General features: G+C 40.3%; 1 protein-coding gene across 1 annotated transcript; it reads left to right on the top strand.

The window, feature by feature from the left end:
* The first annotated feature begins 521 nt into the window (after window positions 1–521).
* On the top strand, window positions 522–21351 carry slc18a2 (solute carrier family 18 member 2). The gene is made up of 16 exons (XM_034609094.1): window positions 522–572; window positions 698–874; window positions 6850–7186; window positions 9511–9569; window positions 9674–9757; window positions 10885–10977; window positions 11487–11576; window positions 11714–11757; window positions 13098–13158; window positions 13694–13789; window positions 15162–15240; window positions 17618–17669; window positions 18148–18211; window positions 18287–18406; window positions 19448–19581; window positions 20509–21351. Exons 2-16 carry the CDS (start codon window positions 742–744, stop codon window positions 20614–20616), a joined length of 1554 nt encoding a protein of 517 aa, XP_034464985.1. The 5' UTR covers window positions 522–572; window positions 698–741; the 3' UTR covers window positions 20617–21351.
* Window positions 21352–21666: the final 315 nt, after the last annotated feature.

Consider the following 21666-nt stretch of genomic DNA (forward strand, 5'->3'; position numbering starts at 1 on the left):
CCAAACACACACACACACACACACACACACACACACACACACACACACACACACACACACACACACACACACACACACACACACACACACACACACACACACACACACACACACACACACAGCCGTGACTCATTGACTTTAGAGACCATTACATTGAATTTCATCTGCAGGAGACTTATTCTAACCTAATCCCATTATTGACCATGAGATAATAATGGGATTTTTCTTGAATTGTATGAACTCGACAGAAATAAACGTTTTTCTTGTTATATATTTATGAAATATTGTGAATAACTGATATTAAAGTGTTGAGGTCAGTGTGGATCCCCACAGCATCACAGTGTTGTGTTTCCAGTGAGTTGTCTGTGTAATATCTCAGCTGTAGTTGTGTATGTTTGAAGTCAGCTCTGACAGGGAGCTACACATGAAGGCTGCATGACGTCAGCAGCGGCTCCAGTCAGTAGAAAGAGAGCATCCTCTCCTCCTCCTCCTCCTCCTCCTCCTCCTGCTGCTCCTGCTCCTGCTCCTCCTCTGATGCTGCTGCTGCTGCTTGTGACACTTGATCGTCTCAGGTAAGACCTCCACACCGCAGCGCTCACTGTTGCTTCTTATTTCTGACGAATCCACTGTTTCCTGTAGACTGGTACAGATATATGTTAAAGTGTGTGACGGGTCGGCGCCACTTGTCGCTCCACAGGTGGACTGGTCTCCTCTTGTCCGGCTCCTTTCGGGACTAACATCATGGGGGGATTGGATGCGCTCCGGCAGTTTAACTTGCTCACATGGCTCAGAGAGGAGAGGCAGTCGAGGAAACTGATTCTCTTCATTGTCTTCGTCGCCCTGCTGCTGGACAACATGCTGCTCACTGTGGTCGGTAAGTGCACACACCTCTCACTTTATTTATTTCCTGTATGTTTGTTTTGTTGTCTTTAAAACAACAACCCCCCCCCCATGCGCAACAGGTAGTCATTTTCACCAAGTCCGTCTGGACTGCAGGATGCGCTCCGAGTCCGAGAATGGTGAAGACTAAAATCTGGACTTTCCCCGCATTCAGTTCCAAACCACATCAAGTAAAGTGATCAGATATAATGATGTGCTGCGTCCTGCGGCTATAGATACCACGTAGTGAAAGCATAGGTTACCAAACAATGAGGATGACTTAAATGTCATAATCCAATTATACCCACTTGACATCTGCTCTCCTTTAGAATGGATGCACATTACCAGATCAGATTTAACCCTCCCCAACCAACACTGGCAGATAAGTAACATGTAATATGATATAGATACTCTCTCTCTCTCTCTCTCTAGTACATGTAAGACAACCCAGTTGATAGTAGCCTAGACCAGCTGACTCATATGGCTTTAAATGAACTTTTCTTACTATCTAATAATAAATAGCAAAAATATCATTCATCATCCCGCCATATCATTTCTGAATCCACAAAACAAACCCTGTTAATGTTTTTGATGCTGTGTTTATTTACCTGTGATAACACGCCAGCACCACATAAATTAAGGTTTTGTAATGCTGACCCCTTGATTTAAGAAACCATTAAATGACCAGGAGCTCACATCAAATATCAGAATGGAGAAAAAGTGTGATCCCAGTGTGACGTGATTGTTGGTTTGAATGTTTCTGAAACTGGTGATCTCTCTTGATATTTTCACACACAACAGTCTGTCGAGTTTTTACTCAGAAACCAAAAACAATGGGTGAGCAGCAGTTCTGCGTTGATGAGAGAGGTCAGAGGAGAATGGTCAGACTGGTTGGCGCTGACAGAAAGAAACTCAGATAACCTTAAGACCTGTGGTGAACAGAGAAGCATCCGAAGGAACAGCAACCTTGAGGTGGATGATCTCCAACATCAGAGACCACGTCAGGTTCCACTCCTGTCAGCCAGGAACAGAAATGTGAGGCTGCAGTGACACAGACTCACCAACACTGGACAGTTGAAGATACTGGACAGTTGTAAAGTAGCCTGGTCTGATGACTGTGGATTGTCGCAGAGGCTGCAGGGGTAGAGTCCCAATCTGAAGTTTTTCTTGATATATTTTGGGACCTCAGTACCAAGCAGCCCTGGTTTGAATGTCACAGTCTATCTGAGTGTTGATCATGTTCTTCCCTTTATGGCCACAGTTTCGTGAACATGACAGTGAGTTCATTTAACTTCACTGACCTCCTCTGTGATGTGGCGGAACAGGAGATTGGCAGGATGAATGTGCAGAGGCTAAATCAGCAAGTATGATGTGATGCAGTCACCTCAACATGGAGCAGAATCTCAGAGGAACGTTTCCAGCATCTTGAGGAATCAATGACACGAAAAACTGAGGCTGTTTGAGATCAGAGGGAGGAACTGTGGTGTTCCTAATAAAGTGCTCAGTGCATTTAAAGGATTTTCAGACTAGCGATGAAAAACTACCACACAGGTCGCCTGCGTAAGCAGCTTGTTATATTAACCACGGTTCTGTTTTATTGTTAAATGGCCTGTAGCAGCTTTAGTGAATATGATGGAGGAGGAAGTCAGGTGACGTAGCAGACAGAGCGACAAAGTCTATACTCGGATGAGTCATGTTCGATTCCTGCGTAACACAGATTACAAAAGTTATTTCTTTTGTCCATGACAACGAACCTCTAGCCCCTTTAATGTAATTCAATAATGATCTTTTCCTCAAACTAGCCAAGTAGTTTTTGTGGCTAAACTTCAATTAACTGTGACGGTTCCACAACCTTAACCATGTGTTTATTACTGTTTCCATGGTTAGCTCTGATGCTGGTATGCTGCTAAAGTTCCTATTGTTACCATAACGATGATCGAACGAAGATCCAGTGCCCCTGCTGCTGGTACGCTCCTGTGCGTTGGAACAAATAACTGATCACTTAAATTGGAGGATTTTTGATTATCTGCAAGTTGTAACAGATTTTTTGGGGCTTTACTGTTAGTTTGACCATTTTAACAGGTTTTCCCCTTCAAATATTTTTAATACATTGAAATACCTTAACATAAATGAATAAACATCCTCTTTATGTCACGATAGCATCAACAAATAAAGTCGTCTGTAAAATATGAAATAAAAGCCAGTGTTTGTGGCCCTCGCAGGACTGAAATATTCACAACCGATAATTTCATTTGGACTGAAATGATTCGCTGTCATTAACCGACCTGCCTGCTTCCAGCCTGCCAGTGCTCTCACTGCACATGACCAGGGTCTCTCGCTGAAGCAGAGGCGATAATCACAAGTTAGCGAGTATGTCACGGAAAAGTCGTCTTCTAGCAGACAGTAGTCTGTCAGTGTGTGTTCATGTGTTTTGGTGACGTCACTTTGACAAGAGGTGTTGATGGGAGTGGGGGGTCTCTGGGTCCTTGATAGCTTTTGCTGAATGGCTGAACAACCTTAGCCAGCGCACCCAACATGTGTACAGGTTCCAGTGTGAATCTGATCCTGAATATGAGAGTGAACAAGATCACAGAAACAAAGATTACAGCAGGATGTCTCAGTTCCGTGAATAACATTTTTTACTTGCTTATTGTGGAACACAACAGTGAATATAGTCTTTCAATCACTATTCGTACTGGACCGAAACATTTGTCTGCATATGACTCTGTTAATAGAGAACGTCTGCTGTCAGGAAATATTAAAGCTAATTTTTCTACTAAAATGTTATTCTGCTCTGTGGTAAAGCTGCACTGGCAGTTATTTTTCTGCTTGAATGCATTAAATGTCTGTAATACAATTCCAGTAGACTGTTATGGGAGAACGAGCTGTGCTTGGAGCAGATGATCGTACAAAGAAATCTGTGACGAGCTGACATGAACTCGTACTGGAAGTAGAAAAAACCCCTGGAGCCTTAAGAGCTGACATCTGAGTTTCTGTCGCACAGAATTAGGTTGTACATATATTTGCAGCATTATTGGAAACTTTGGCCATGTTTAATATGGACGTCCACACTGTAACATCACATATATGACAGGAAATAAGGACAATCATGATAGGTCCTCTTTAATGTCTGAGACCAGCATCAACAGGCAATTCTATCTCCTTCAAGACATTAGTTATTTAGTGTCATCAATATAACACCATAATTGAAATGTCCAGTTCATTCTGTCACACACAAACATAACTGTAACAATAATGTATAGTTTAGTTCACCGTGTGTTTCATATCATCTTCTACTTCTACTATCTTTACGTCCACTGTCAATACCGACAGTGTGGTTGTTACTTTATCATATTTTAAGAAGGCGATCACCACAGCATGATTAGCAACAGATGACACAGTGTAATACATGGTAGAGTTGTGTTGATTGATTGTGTTGATTGACTGAAACATCAAATATTGGTTTATGAGAGGTTGAATCTCGTCAAAGTCTAGTTTTGTAAAAGAGCACAATGCTGACACAATGCAAACACTATCAAAAAGTTAATCAACGCACATGTTTTGGAACCTGTTTCTAGAACAAAACTTTATCATTTTTGGACATGAATATGGTTTCATAAAATATGTAATACCCAGTTTCTTTGTGAAAGAAAGTGAAACAGGTTTTAGGTATCAGGTCATCTTTCTCTACTTATTATGTCAGAATAAATCACTCTGCAATATCTTGCTATACAAACCTCTGGATGCATCCCCCTCTTTATTTTCTGTTACCCGCAGCAGCATCATTCACCCATGAGCATATCTGCCAGACCCACATCTCCAATAAAGCCATGAAATGCACAGAAAAGATGAAAAAAGATCATGGTCATGGTCCCAAACATGTTTGTCACTTTGTCATGAGTGTAGACCTGAAGGAGGGTAATGGGCGAGTGGAGATGGGGAGGGACTTTGAGCCTGAAATCTGTATGAAGTGTGAAATGTAGAATGTAGGTTATCTGAAAGGTTTTACAAAAAGTTAGTAACCCAAACACATATATTCATATTGGCTAAAAGGTGTGTAGCCGCACATAGCTTTCTTCTCAGCTGTCTCCTGCTTCTTTAAATACAAACCTACAGACAGGGACTGCTGAGCTTTCTAAAAGCACTTACGCATTTAAGTCCCGCAGCTACTTCATTATAACTGTTGGTTCCAATAATGTAATTTTTAATTAGAAGTTGTAATTCACTCTGTTTGTACATGTTACCACCACTAGCCTTGAGATGAGCACGATGATGGAGAAAGGTGCCTGTCTGTCTGTATGAGTCCCGCCCCCACATGCGCTACATGAATGTGTGTGTGCCCAGCTGTGTTTGTGTGCTGTCGACAAGAGACACAGTCGTGTCCGGTGCTTGACTGATTTTTGAAAAATTCAGAGTTACATTGACGACACAGACATCGTCATTCGATTGACTGCTGCAGAAAACACACACATGTATGAGTTTTATCAATAAACAAATGAACGACTGATCTTTATTTACACTGATCTTTACAGCAGAGCCAAGACTGAGACACATTGCAAACACACACTAAAACAGTGTTGTCACAGAAGCACACGTAGCTGTGCTGCAGCCTCACACAGACATTTTACACTGTAAAATGTCCTAGAACACTTGTTTTTGCCATTTACCAGAGAAATAAACTCATGCCAGATGCCCCAAATTCCAATATATCGTGCGATGGCAAAAGTTTCAAAGGCTCATATCTGAAACCATTTGCACGACCACTATATTAAAGGGCCCATATTTTCCCCCTTTCTGGGATTTAATTTGAGGTATTGGTACCCCTAAGATGATATATCAGTGGTTTAAACTCGAAAAAACTGCTGCAATGTGTATTTCCATGTCCTCTCTTCTGCCTCTCTCTGGAGCTGCAGACATAACAGGATATTTTCACCTGCCTCTTGAGCCCCTCCTCTGATTGGCTGACTGCACTTTGAGTAACACGCGACCAGGCCTATCACTGGTCTCATTCTGGCGCATTCACTCTAGTAAACAGAGCTGAATGACTTTGTAGCTATAGAAGAACCAGCCACATATTTACAGTCGGTTACAACAGGATGTTTCTGAATGATAAGTTACACCGTCCTCATTTTTGTTCAAGTTTTAGCAGGACAGTCGGCCAATGTAGGAGAAACGTCCCGAGTTACAGTATAGAGTTTCACAATGGAGTTTCAATGCGGAGTAACGTAGACTTTACTCCGTAGTGAGCACAGTGATACGGCACGTCAGAAGAAATAAAGCGTAACCGCTGGTCTCGAACACTATCGTTCTTAGGAGGAATGTGCACGGACACATTCTCTTCCTTGCATCCCTCCACGCTGCAGTGTTTCTTCAGTGTTGTTTGTTGTTGTTAGCCTGTGGTAGCTAACGAGCTGCTAGCTCAGCAACATGTCTGCTTGGTGTCGCGTTCGGTGTGGAGGGGTGGTGGTGGTGTAGGTGACGGGGAGTGGGGAGCGGGGGTGGTGGGTTCAGAGGCTGGACTGGTAGCGGCTGGGTGGGGCTGAGAGACGAGTGCGATCCTGTATGACTCATACAGGGGAGGAAGCACGAAACAAGACGTTTCGATAACATATTTCTTAGAATGGACTGAGTGAAAAAGTCAGCGGAGTGACTGTTTTCATACTTTGAGGTTCCCTACTGACCCCCTTCAAGTCACTACGGATAGTAAAAGCCCAGAAAATGTATTTACACAATATGGACCCTTTAAAGAAAAAACTGAGAATAATTTCATTTATTTATTCACTAGTGATGTGATCAACCAGCATTAAATGGTTAAATCTTTTTTTTCTTTCCCCCTCGAGGAACCCTCCTTGTTCTTTTCTGACATATGTTGCAGTGACATCTGGATTAGTGTCACGCCAGTGAGCATCAGTCAGTGGTCGAGTCATATTTCATTGCATCAGTCTTCTCTCCCCTCTTTATGCCTGCCAGTTCCCATCATTCCCAGCTACCTCTACAACCTGGATGAGATGACAGACGTGGTGTCGAAGAACAACACCACGTTACAGCAGGATCCTCAGGGAGCCTTCCACAGTATTGTGTCCTTATATGACAACACCGTGAGGTTGCCTGGCTCCAACACCACAGCCAGGTCCGCTGGTCTGATCCCTACGACCCCCGCGGCTCCAGCGCTGCCACAGAACTCCTCCGACTGCCCCCAGGCCAACAGCAGGCTGCTCAATGAGAATGTCAAAGTGGGAATGCTGTTCGCCTCCAAGGCCACCGTACAGCTCATCACCAACCCCTTCATAGGGCCTCTCACTAACAGGTAGGTGTGCGTCATCTCTTTGTGTCCCTGTGAGGACATTAGAATGTAGCATTTGCAACCTCTTTAGCTGGTTTCTTCAAAGGCATTATTCATATTTCCTGTGGGATAGCAGTCAGGGAATTTGTGTCACCACCATGCATTCTTATCATAAAACACAAGTTGCCATTAATTCAAGCACATTAATCAGTCACCTACTATACAGAGGTCAGTATTGTTAGGGCTGCAATGGACCATGATTTTAATTATCAATTCATTTTCTGATTATTTGCTTATTAGTCTGCAAAATGTATGAAACATTTTTTTGTTTTCTTTGACTCCGCTGCTACTGTGTGGCTCAATGTACATCCACTCAAAGTTCACTGGACAAATAACAACACAACATATCTTTACAGGGATGTCTTCATTTATGGAGGGAGAGAGCCAAGCTACTCACTCAATAGATGGAATATCCGAGGAGAAGATTGAAAATCAAAACTGCATAAAAATGGCATCGCATTCAAATATACTTAAAAGATACAGGAACTAGTCAATATGCTTTTAACTGGCAATGGATTAAAGCATAATGATTAAAGGTGGTGTTCCAACGCTTTCAGAGAGGATCACTTCTACCTCCTCCATTCAGCTCCACAGTATTTTATTCTCCTTTATGTCATTGCTCTGGTTGTCCAGAACTAAACGTCATAGTTGTAGCATCATGCTAAAATTCTAACAAGGACACACTGTTGTCAGCTAACCTTGGTGAAGGGATGATGTTACCTTGATGGGTCAGGAATACAGCTTTTATAGCTCAGAAGAAAGAAACATATATTCCACACAGGAAATTATCAGCAGATATCATTTCTGCTATTCAGAAAATGCAAACCAGGTTAGAATTAAGAATATTTCAAATACATTGAAGAGAAAGAGCAACAAGAAACTGCATTTTCAAGTCCAATGGAGAGACCTGCATACAACGTGTTAAACATGTGAGCTTCATGTGGTTCTGAGGTCATCTCAGCCACAAGGTCTAATCTAACTGTCTCAAACGGAGCAGAATTCCTGATTGTGTCTGTTTTCATGCATGGATAGTAAATGATGAGGAACTCAAATTTCAACCAACACATTCGAGTGTGATTGTCAACAAACTAAACATCTTCCAGAACAACATGCTTGTCCTACAGTGGTTTTACACGTCATTTAGGGAAAAGCAATTCTCAAGGCAAGCTGAAATGGAATTAGGTGTTCAGATGGTAATAACATGAGGGACACACTTTTGTCATTTTAGCCTGTTGGAGCCAGCAGATGTGCAACTTGTTAGTCATAATAACTTGATAACGATATGTCAGATTTTGTGTTTACAGCTTGTTCCTAGATAATGAGAAATATTAAGTGGCCAAAATAATAATGTAAATAATTCTAACAATTAGTCTCAATACAGAAAATATATGATTACCTGTACTGGGCATTGCAACAGAGTCTATCTATTCTTATTGGTATATGGACATTCCACTGCCCAGCAGTTGGCAGAGGCTTTATACCTACATGTGAGCATCACTACACCTTTGTTCTTGAAAGACCATAAAACAGTGTTTTTACCATAATGACCCACCTGCACCTAAAGTCCAGCTACTTCGGTCAATCTATTTTAATTGTAATGGATTGGTTCAGCAGCAGAAGGCAGATGAAGGCAGGTTTTATTCAATCTGTTACTGACTGATTCAAATCGTATACACACTGCACAGCAATGATTTCTTGATCTGATACTAAAGGTCATTATAATAAAAGCACAGTAACCAGGAAGCTTTAACATGTATATTGAATGGAGCACAAAAGAGCCAACCTAAACAAATCCAGCAGCTGGCGTTCACCTCAAAGCCAGTATGGAGTGTCTCAGATGGGCACTCAGATATGCTGTAATTGAGACAAAGAACACAGTCCCATTACTGGTTCTTAGTCACCTTCCCCCCTGACAGAGGACAATACAAGGCAAGTGAAGCATGTCAGGTATCTACGTGGGATTACTACAGCTCTGATGTGGCTGGCAGCTTTTAGCCTTTTATTGAAAACAAAGATGTTATCATCCTCCCCAATTGTTTTGTGTCGGGCCAACAATTGTGTCTGGAAAGAATGTCATGCAGATGCAGAATTTCTCCAAATGCTTTGTGTCGGTGTTGTCACAAGACCCTTATTTTTGTGTTTAGTTTCTTGATTCCTCAAGCACATCAGCAGTTCTCTACATTTTAAATATATTTTTTTATACATTATATGTATATTTGTGAAGAAATCAAACAAATGATGTTGTGCAAATTTGATTTCATGCCCTTTTTTATCCTCTGTCCCTTTAGAATAGGATACCAACTTCCAATATTCATTGGTTTCTGTATCATGTTCCTCTCCACTATCAGTAAGTTTCCAGCCAACATGTTCACTATTATCAGAAAATCTGAGTGATTGCAACATATCTGATGATTCTTTGTCTATATTTCTGTTGTTCTCACTGTTGTGAAGTGTTTGCCTTCTCATCGAGCTACGCTCTGCTGTTTCTGGCCAGATCGCTTCAAGGTGTGGGCTCCTCCTGCTCCTCTGTAGCAGGTAAGACCTGCTCCTACTCATATTCACCATATCTGAATGCATTAACATCAATTCAGCTGAACGTATGCAATTTAAATTAGTGCTGTATTATGGGTTGTTTGTTGTCTAAATGGGGCTTTGCTAAGCGAGACACAGGGTTTCCAGGAAAGAAGCGAGTTGTCTTCTTTGATGCCACAAAAATATAAAAAACTTAAATCTGATGTTTGGACTATTTGTCATACTGGGTATAGATTATAAGTTGTAAAGTAGTGTTGAAGAAATACTGAATTGGCTCATGCTAATTATGTTCTAGCTAAAGTAGGGCAGTCGACTTGCATTCAATTTTTTGTCTAAATCTGGGTATACACTTTAATTTTTAGAAACGAGTAAATTGTTAAATTCCAACTCACTGTACATGAGTAATTTGTCTTTGATGTAAAGCCAAGGCTGAGGATTTATATGTCTTATCTTATGGTCGAGCTGCGACCTGACTGCTCCCACTGTACGTGTAAAATAGGCCCTGAGGAAATCCTCTGAGCTGCAGGTAGAGGTTTGTGTTGGCTACCAAAGAAGATGGCTTTGCAATGCTAACAAGACATGGGGGCAGTTATAGCATTAGTTAAACAATTCTATATCAATACGTGTAAGACTAAATAATGGGTTTATGAAGAAATAATAGGCTAAATTGACGCGATTGTGAATTACCTCTATGGGAGATCAATAAAGGTACCTTATCTTATCTTATCTTATCTTACCTTTTGTTATCTTAAATCCAAATGTAATTTCATCAAGTGTGAGTGTCTACACTTACATTTTCAAATATGACAGTCATTATCATCATGAACTTAGCTACCACAGCAGTCAGTATCAATAAAGCCAATGTTGCTGCCCAGCCTCCATTCCCCCTAGCGGGAGTCGGAAGATCATTTCTGGGGGCAACAGGTAGTTGAGGAGAAAAAAACCGTTGTTTTATATTCAAAATAAAATGAAATATTTATACTTGGAATTGTTTTTACGTGAAATGGTCTATGTCAGTGTGGAGATCTGTTTCAGAACGGATGTTCCCAAGTGACGACTCGAAACGGTTTGGAGCCACTGTGTGACATTAAACATCTGAAGAAGTGTTGCTTGTGTCTGTGTGTTTTCAGGGATGGGAATGCTTGCTAGTGTTTACACAAATGATGAGGAGCGAGGTCATGCCATTGGCGTCGCTTTGGGAGGGCTGGCACTGGGAGTGTTAGGTATGTATATGTACATAGTCCAACCACCACATGCGTCTGTAAAGGTTACCTGGCAGATTTGGAATATAATGATTAAACAGCAACTTCCCTTATTTGAACCATTATACATTTATTAACAATCGTCAGTGACAGTTTCTATAATTTCTGTTGTAAATTAGGAAATCACATCTGCTCAGAACAGAGAGAAACTGTCCAGTCTTGTGTGTTTTAACTTCTGTAGTTTGATCCATTTGCATAAACACTGTATCTAATCCAAACTTAAATTAACTGTGAAGTTGTGATCCAAGACTTTCAAGCTCTCCACTCTACGACCAGCAAGTGTAAACTATAAGAAAAAATGATTTGGTACACATATTCCAAAGTGTAGAATATATTGTATGCAAATATTTCATTTTGAAACAGGTTGTACTTGCAACATTTTCAGCGCTAACCTGTCGAACTTGTTGCTCCCTGAGCTTTTATTGTGTGGGTAAAAATCAATGCAGTGACCATCGAGTCTGCCTCCACAGTGGGACCCCCATTCGGCAGTGTGATGTACGAGTTTGTTGGGAAGACTGCTCCTTTCCTTATTCTGGCTTTCCTGGCTTTGTTTGATGGAGGTACGTTACAATGTTTCTTACACCCAAATCAAGACTTAGTCTTTATGGAAGCAATGAAATGTTCAGCATGATTCCATCATGAAAGAAGATGCATTCATGTTATATCAGAGAATGAAACTGACACTGTGTCTTTACAGCTCTGCAGCTCTTTGTTCTTCAGCCCACCAAGGTGGAACCAGAGGTGAGTGTGTTTGACTTGAACATTCATTTCCTGAAGGCTCACTTCATTAAGATGACCTTTATAGCTACACACTGTTTTATATACTTGCTCTGTGGCATTGTTTCTTTATTTGATAGTAAATGCAGGAAGTGTGGATAGAAATAGAGAAGGTGGATGGCACACAACACAACATCCACAGCTTTGGGTAGATGGTAAACAGCACTTACTGTATACAAGCACTTTAACAGGGCACTAGTACACAATACTTTACAGGACCTGACATTGTCCCAGGATAGAAAAACATTCAGGGAGAATTTAACATTCAGGATCCAAACTAGCTCTGCAATTTATTTACCATTGTGATGTTGGAGGTCATCCACCTTCTCTCTTCCTCAGAAACAAGTCACTGGTCAGACAAATCATTACCTCCAATGAATTGCAATGCAGCCTCTGTTGCTATAATTCTGATTGAGAGGGCTCATGTCGGCAATGCAGAGCTGAGGGCTGAATGTCGTGTTACATTCAATCCACCTTCTCTATTCCTTCGTCTGACGGGTGACTTGTTCTTTTCTCTGTTGGTGGAGTTGATAGGTATCGTTATCTCTGGCTATCAAGAGGCAGCAGACACAAGTCAATTTGAAGGTTATTTCAAATAAGTCTCAGGAAATGAGTATTACTCTGTGGAAATGCTCTGATAACAAAGTGCATGAGTTGGGAAGCACACTGCACCTCTACCCGCTTCTCTTTCCTTGCTTGGAGGTGAAATGGAGTAAAACAGTGTACTATTGAGGGCAGCTGAAGTAACTTTGTGTTAGTTGTCACTGCATTCATTCAACAAATCAACATATGAGCAAATACCCCTTCTATTTGAATGAATGAGGAACACTGCTGATGACTGTGATCAGTGACTGATGGACATGTTTGTTGTTGTTGGTGACATCTTACCCATTTGACCTGCTGTGATTTTTTATCAGAATCATTTAATTTAGTGTATTTGAAAAAGAAACCTCAACTCTAACATGTGTTAAGGGTCTGTCTACAGAAAAAGTTGTATTAATTCATAGCAATTGTTTTTTTATATCTTCTGTAAATAAAGGGAGTTTAACGGGTGTGGTTGGTAACCATGCCTTACCTGGCTTAGTCTACTGCTACATGTAAATAGTCTGTATTTACATGTAGCAGTAGACTAAGTCACTTGAGGAGTTCACTGGAAAGGTGTGGTTATCTTCATGCTTATGTTGGCACTGAAAGCAAACATACATGAAGAAAGTACTGAATGTAACCTGGGTCCTTACAAGTAGGGGGTTTTGGCTTTCAGCATTTGACAGACAATTTTATCACTGTGCCTTTTTCCTTCACAGAGTCAGAAGGGGACCCCGCTGCTGACACTGATGAAGGATCCATACATTGTAATCGCAGCTGGTAAGAAACTAACAGCAGCCAGATAAATATGAACAAACCTCATGTCCTAATGGAGCAGAACTTGACTATCCAGCAGAGAACAGAGGTTCAAGAAATATCAGCAGTCTTGAAGTCAGAGGCATGTGCCGTTATCAAATCATATATATCACTCTTCAGTACCTAGCTTCCATTAGTTGAGTCTTTTCACAGCTAAACATGCTTTCAACTCTCCCTGCAGAGGACATGCAACAAATGCTGTGTTAAAGTCTGAGATAGCCAGTGGGAGAGAACTCCGACATTTAAACATAGTATTTTCAGGATATGGCTATGGATAATGGAATTACTGTGGTTATTAGTCCTCAGAAGTGTGAAACAAATGTGCACGGCAGATAAAAGGCATCTGAGAGGGAGAGAGCATTTCTTCTAAACAGTAGGATGTATTTGTTTGCATGTCTATGTGTAGGGAGCTGGAAGAATAGCACACAAGGACCAAAGAGAAAAAAAAGGTAGACGATAACTGACACTGCGTCAACTTGTCATCTATTTTCATCCCTAGGTGCCATTTGTTTTGGAAATATGGCCATAGCCATGATGGAGCCAACACTGCCAATCTGGATGATGGAGACCATGTGTGCCAGGAAATGGCAGCTAGGTATTTACAAAATTACACATTATGCATACACATACAATGTTGTTACAGCACATACATGTTCATAAAACCTTTAATGCTTATGAAATATTAAAATAATGTCTCATTTGTGTCAAGATCTAGTGTTTAAACTGTTCAACATGTGGTGTTTTCTTATATGAGACATATTATGAGTGAAATAACCAGTTAACACCATGTCAATGTATTTCCACCTTGCAACTGCAGTGAACCCTTGACAGATTCAGACAGCCAGGGTGTAATACATAGCCTACTTTAGGCATGACCTCCAGAGGAGCTATGGAGCATTGGGTCCAGACATTCTCCAGAGGTTTCCTTTTAAACGAAAGCAACACATAGTAAACCTCTGGTAGCCCTCACTTGGCTGTAGCATTACGAGTGGTATCAGAAGAAGCAGGGTGTTGCTCATTTCAGCTGCAGTCCTCAACCTTTCCCACCCCTACCATCCATCCTATAGAACTCTATACAAACCTACAATAGTGCAGGCTTGAGCTTAATGAGTTGTTGCTCTGACACCAGTTCTGGATACATTTTAAATCACTTTCAAGGAAGTGAAAAATCCAGGCTTCACCAAAAATCGAATCAAGCAAACTCAGTTATACTTGGAAACAGAGCATGGGATGCAATCTGAATTACTCCTCCTGAATCTGAGGTTCAACAGTCTGGCACCAGTCTTTCCATCCCCCTGTCCACTGACAGAACATAGTCCTCATGGTATCAAACATCCTCTACACACAAAGGCCTTACTGTCAGATTCCAGGAGCTTCTCACACTCTTCTGGAGCCCGGCCATAGAAACTGAGGTCAATCAAACTAAATAACTCATATTTTTTGACAAGATGCTTAGAATTCACTAGAAATAATAACACTACATACACATTGACTTTATAATGTCGACAGAAATCCCTAAGTGAAATTTTGATTTGAAAAAAATATGGTTCTCTGGTCACAAATTCATTGTGTTTTTTTAAAATTGTGTTATTAGTTATGATCTTTAGTTAATGACATTTTCTCTGATCTTATTTACATATTACACTTACATGTCTTACTTAGTGCTGCAGTGTCACTCATCCATCCTGCCAGATCTCCTCTATACAGACGCTGCCTCCAGGCTGTGGGGTTATTAGTTTGTTCCTCCAGTCTGTTGTATATGAAGTCTAGGTCAGATAGAAAAGGGTGCGTGGGGAACAGGATATTAGGGTGTCATATACTGGCAGGTGGAAAGCATAAGTCTTCATTACAGACAATGGGAGATGTACAGCAGCTCAGCGATGAGGCACCGATAGAGCTCTGCTTATCTTTGAAATCCCACCCACACCTTCATTCTCTCTCTGTGTGTGTGTCTCTCCACGGCCCAGGCGTCGCTTTCTTACCAGCGTCCATCTCCTATCTTATTGGAACCAACATCTTCGGCACGTTGGCGCACAAGATGGGGAGGTAAGGAGGGAAATTATCCTTATCTTCCCCCTGTCTCTCTCTCTCCTCTTCTTCTTCTTCTCTCGAGCTCTGTCTCCCTCTGTGGATGTGACATCTGTTTCCGCTCCTCTAAATGAGTTTTCAGTGTTTGTGAGGCTGGCTTTATTGAAGCCTTGATGATACAGAGCATCCATAATTTCTGTGTGTGCACATCTCCTCTTTGAATGGTAATTTTGATATTTGGGTTTGTTGATTCAGAATGTTCCTCTATTGTTAAGTATTACCATTGAGCAAAACTGTTAAATCATTGTAAATGTTATATCATGACTAATGCTGCTTCTGCTGTGTCTGTTCCTACTGTTAGAGCCACGGTTACATCTTATTACTGTTAATGTCAACAGTTCTATTGATGCTGTTTGCAGTATATATGTGGATTTAATGGAACAGGATGTTAGAGACAGTATGGAGCGTTTCACAGATCACAACACAGGTTTTTACAGATTAGATTTTTTTTACAGGTAGATTTACAGGGCTGCAACTCATAACATATTTGTGTTTTGGAGCCTTAATGAATATGTGATTTGCTCCATCTTCAAATGTCCCTATATTTTTCCCAACCAAATGTTGTATGTTGCAGGATCAGGTTTCAACCACCTTATGGTGATAAATGGCAGCCACTAATGTAACAAGTAGAGTTTAGTCCTTTGTTCAAAGTCTTTTGGAATTACAGCACGTAATTCTACTTTCTGCAAAAGGACTTAGTGTTACTTTATATATATATATAAATATAAAGGAAAGTGTGGCGGCTGTGGCTGAGGGGGGAGAGCGGGTCGTCCACTAACCAGAAGGTTGGTGGTTCGATGTATGAATGATGTGTGATAGAGAAAGCTACACATAGATGCACTGTATGAATGTGTGTGAATGTGTGAAAGGCAAAACTGTACTGTAAAGCACTTTGAGAAAAATTGGTTTGTATTTATATAGAGCTTTATAAGTGCTTTACAGTGCAGTTTAGTGCCATTCATACAGGGCATCTATGGGCAGCACTTTTTCTATTATGGGCAATTCAGTAACATAAAAACAGCATTCAGAAAATGTATGAAATTGTGAGACAAACATGGGACTTAAATATTCTAATTCGTGGTTATCACACAAAAATAACTGCGCATTTCCCTGTAACATCTAAAATCAAATTCTGGCTGATTACCTGAAAGAAAAGAGAGAATGTTTGGAATGGTGAGGGGAGAATTATTTATTATTATGATTTTTTATTTTGGTGATTTTCAAAATTACATGATATTGACCCCATTTTTTATTTGAAAAAATACCCAGGTATAGATTTTATTTTATATGGATAAAATAGCCACTTTTGCCTTATCAACATACGACATATATTCAATAAAACATCATGACAATAATCTTCATTTCTGCTGATTTATCAACAATCAAAAACTATTGGTTAGTATTCAGACTCTTTCCTGTGGCACTCCACATTGTGGTTAGGTTTGCTTGAATTAGCTTTTTATGTGTTATAGTTCAGAAAGGCACACAACTGTGTATAACTGCACAGTTCACACCACATGTCTGGACAAAGCCCAAGTCATAAAGTCCACAGAACTCTCTGGGTGAGGATGTAAAACAATTTCCCAGGAACACAGTGACACCAGTATCTGTGATACAGAAGAAATTGAGAAAAACCTTCTCTAGAGCCAAAGTAACTGGGGAAGAAGGATCTTGGTCAGGGAAGTGAATGAGACCCCAACGCTCAGTTAGAGCCTCAGAAGTTCTGCAGAGATGAGGGAACGTGATTCTAAGCAGCAGGGACTGGGATACTGGTCAGAACTGAGGAAAGGAGCCATATTGAGAAGAAAAGACAGTTCATCTTCCAATATGGCAATAACCAGAAGCAAGCAGCCAAGACAACACCGGAGTGTCTTCTGGACAAGTCTCTGACTGTCCTCAAGTGTCCAGAGAATATGTGTAGAGACCTGAAGATGTCAGGTCAGATACTTCTCATCCAATGTGATCTGAGAGGATAAAGTGAAGAAATCCAGGTGTGCAGAGACTTACACAGTAAAACCTGAGGCTGTACATGCTGCCAAAGGGAATGTGAAAAACACAGTTAGGTCTGAATACTAAAAATGAGTTTTTGATTCTTAATAAATAATATTTCTTTACTTTCACTTTGTCATTATGGTTGCCCATTACCCATTAGAATTGAATCTACAACAATGAAGGGTGCATAAATGAAGAGGGATGACAAGTTTCTGGAGCCATTCTGTATATATTATATGTTTTACACATTTTAAACCAACTTACATCTTCTAACTTAATAACGTGGTTGATTGAGTGTGAAGTGTTTTACATGAGATGACATCACATTCTCGCTCCCTTGCAGATGGCTGTGTGCTCTCATTGGAATGGTGGTGGTTGGAATCAGTGTAATATGTGTAAGTATGAAGGAGACAACAACAGCATCAGTGTGGAGTCAGATAGGACCTCTTCAGTACTGGATTAGTGCTGATAGGCCACTCAAGAGCTTTGTTTTGCCGCGTGCCATTTTGAGCCAATCACAGCTGACACTGGGTGAAAATAAAAGGATAGACATTTATATTTACATTAACATTAACATTATGCAAAATAATTAAAAATATAATAGAAAATATATAGAAAAGGAATTATTTCAATGCAAAAGAATAAATAGAGAGATAAACGTTAAAATGAATTTAATTTCATTTAATTATTTAGGAATTTAATATCTGATTTGTCATTAAATGTCCACATTTTGTAATATTTATTCCTTTCTATACTTTCCACCTTTATTCTTTTACAGGTGTATTCTTTTTTGATGGGCCCATATATGCATACTGTATTCATATGGAAAACTTTCAATTCAATAAACCGCTGGAATGTGTCTGTCTGCTGTAGGTTCCATTTGCCAATGACATCTACGGTCTGATTCTTCCTAACTTTGGTGTTGGCTTTGCTATTGGTAAGTCAGCTAATTTAATAGTGTACCAATCAAACAGAACCAGTGCATTCACCTATATTGTCTGTGCTGTTCCAGGCATGGTGGACTCCTCTATGATGCCTATAATGGGTTACCTGGTGGACCTGCGCCATGTGTCGGTGTATGGAAGTGTGTATGCCATTGCTGATGTTGCGTTCTGCATGGGATTTGCTTTAGGTGAGCACAAAGTATTTACAGACTAATACACCACAGGTTGTGACAGACCTCGTGGATCTGAGCTGTAACAGAGGGTCCATTCCCTAAATATTTGACTCATGTTTGTACAAATGAAATGATGTCATTGTGGCACCAGAATTCATGGTTATTACACAGAAGGTTGTTTCTTTTCTTGTTTAGTTGAAATAGCCTCCCTACATACTGTCAATACTGGTGCCAGTGAGGTAACAGAAACACACAGGACTGAGACAGCAGGGGCAGACTTCACAAAGTTCATTGATGCAAAAGGTCAAAGAGAGAAGTCCAAATGAATCCAGTGTCCAGACACAGGTCGAACACACGGGAGCAGGGAACAAGCCGACACACACTCAGGAAGAGAACATCGTGTTTTAGCAGCGGAGAGGAGGAAAGACACGTCTAAATACATACAGACAGTTGTGACTAACAAGGCACACACGGACACAGAAAGGTGATGGGGAAAAAGACATTGGCAGGAAGTAAAAACAACAGCACCATATGAGATTAAGAAATATTGAAAGATATTAGAAAGCAGGAAATAACAGAATTTAAATCAACACCTCTGTTTCAAGATATTGGTTCCTCATCGCTGATCTTAATTTTAACACATCCATTAAAATGCGTAATAGACACAAATATCTCTGTCCTTTGTGTTTATGTTATGTCCTGATTTTATACTTTAACATGCCACATGTGTGCTATTATTTCGTCCTCATGTTCCTTATGAGGTATCAAGGGTACATAATATGACTAACCAGCAACATGTGGATATGCATCTTCCAGCTCTGACTGGTCACACAGCGTGTTTCATACATTTTTTCATTACAGCAATTTCCTTGTAGTGAAATATCTTATCATGACCCTACTGTTATTCTCTTTTAGAAAAATATAACCTCCCTCCAAGTTACGCCAAATCCTGCTATCCAATTGCAAATGAATGAAAATGACATTTTGATAATCGTATTACCCTCAGTCAAACATTGCAAACTAAACCAGTCTGTGATGTGTCCTCTAATGATGCAGGTCCATCTATTGGAGGATCCATTGCTGAGAGCATCGGCTTCCCCTGGCTGATGACCATAATTGGAGTAGTGGATATATTCTTTGCTCCATTTTGCATCTTTCTCAGGAATCCACCGGGACAAGAAGAGAAAATTGTAAGATTCAAAACACACAAATACACACACACATATGGAATCCCTGGAGAGAACAATGCTCAACAAACATCATTTTAAGAATTATCTAGTGTTAGCTAGTGTTTGGATAGTTAGATATATAACTCCGATCTCTGGGATTTCGTGTTTTGCCTTCAAGTCTGAATGATAATGCTCCGACATTTGGTTCCTTCAATTCTACAACAGATGCACGAGAAATCCTACATTCAGTCATACAGTGTGGAGCAAATACCACATCCATGACAACAGAGACCTTTACGCTGTGTAGTCATTTACACCTCTATACTGCACAAAGGGCACCAACATGTCCTGAATTAAGACGAGAGACTCTGGCTTGACCAAAATGTACAAATAAAATTAGCATCTTGGTTACATGGGTGCATACACCTTTAGGAGCAGGTCCACAGGACTCCCAGACAACCAGAACATTTACTTCCCTCTCTCCCTCTACCTCCTTCACTCATTCTCCTTCACTGTACCAAAGTACCAAAAGTAAAGCAAAATGCCAAAAAAACGCCTGCGCTGTTGGAACTCCTGATACTGGAATCTGAAAGGCAATGCAAGAAAACAGCTTCCTTAAGCTTTATATGTAACATTTGTAACATCAACTCTTACAAGCTGTCTGCACCATATTACACCTTTAGTTTATTTACTCTCAGTGTTCCCCATCTGAATTCTTGGTTTAATGAAACCAAACATGACTTGATCAAATGTTTCAACTTGACCTATACAGTAAGATCATAGGAGTATTTGAATAACTGAACCAAAAACTCAGACGCTCCTCAAATCGAGAACATTAACTGTAGTTAAAAATAAAAAATGTCAGGTCTGGGTTTAACTCAGTAACAACAACTGTACAAAAGGAACTTGGACTCATGTTGTGACACATTCCAATAACTTTCTTTTCAGGCAATTTTGTCGGACACCAACTGTTCCATGAAGACGATGTCCTACTCCACACAAGGGACACACGTTCAGGGTGAAAACATGGATCCAGAATATGACGATTATGATTAACAGCGACACCAGCGATGCAGGTTAATCCTTCAGAGGATCTATTTTGTTGTACAAAAAAAAGGGAACACAGAAGAAAAAAAAAAAAATAGCAATGAAACAACAGCCAAGATATTTCCATGTGAATGTCCTGCGTTCAGTCTTCACTGTTTAGTGTCTTCTTAGCAGTCGTACTGGAGCAAACCAAAGTTGTTCTTGATCTGTGGTTGCAAGTGCATTGTGTGAGAGATATTTTTTTAGCCAACAGCCTTATTCAATAGAGACATGTGTCATAAAGCACTTTTTAGACAGTAGGAGGGTGCTGAGCAACAAGAGTGTGGTGTGCAGTTTGGTGGTATTTTGGGTAATTGTGTGGTATGTCAACAAACTGTTTGTGTAACCTCCATAGAGATGTGTTGGCCCGGTCTATGGTCCTTGTTTGCATTGTGATGCTTAAGACTCCTCGGAGCCAGCTGTGTTGGGAAGTCAACACATTTCAGCTGCTTAAGAAAAAGATGAGAAATACATCCTGAAAAAAAAGAATACAAGCAGAGAGAGATGATATCATTTTAATAAAAGAGAAGCTCTGACAGAAAGATCATTTTAAGCCACTGTTCATAATGTGCACCGACATATTCATGTTATCATGACAATGTCCACAGCGTTCATCAATTCATCAGTGCAACACCCGTCATGTCATGCTCGCTTGTCTCAGTGTCTCTCTGTGTTCTGAAAAAATAAAAAATACTGTTTATATCCACCCACTGATTCCATTCATTTCCACTTCAGTGTTTTCTCAGTCGACGTTAAGCTTCAGAGAATTGTTCCCGTTTCTTTTATTCACCTTATCGTAACATGGACAATGTGAAAAACAAAATTTAGGCATTAGTGCGGAAGAAGTGGGAAGACTAGAATTAATAGATGATTATGAAAAGAAATAGAGACAAAGAAAAAATGAGAGCAGCATAGTGGTGAGTATGACATGACTGCTGTACAAATGGATTTATTATGTGTGTTGTAGAAGGCTGATGAGTGTCTCTCTTCTTTTTACCTTCTAAAGCCTTTACTATTGAC

Source organism: Hippoglossus hippoglossus, chromosome 15 (assembly GCF_009819705.1).
Source record: "Hippoglossus hippoglossus isolate fHipHip1 chromosome 15, fHipHip1.pri, whole genome shotgun sequence".
NCBI classification, from domain to species: Eukaryota; Metazoa; Chordata; class Actinopteri; order Pleuronectiformes; family Pleuronectidae; genus Hippoglossus; species Hippoglossus hippoglossus.

Excerpts from the sequence above, each read along its gene's own strand:
- slc18a2 (XM_034609094.1), top strand. The coding sequence starts at position 742 with ATGGGGGGATTGGATGCGCTCCGGCAGTTTAACTTGCTCACATGGCTC. Across the intron at positions 9,758-10,884 it reads CTCCTGCTCCTCTGTAGCAG|GGATGGGAATGCTTGCTAGT; the intron begins GTAAGACCTGCT and ends GTGTGTTTTCAG. Across the intron at positions 11,758-13,097 it reads CCACCAAGGTGGAACCAGAG|AGTCAGAAGGGGACCCCGCT; the intron begins GTGAGTGTGTTT and ends TTTCCTTCACAG.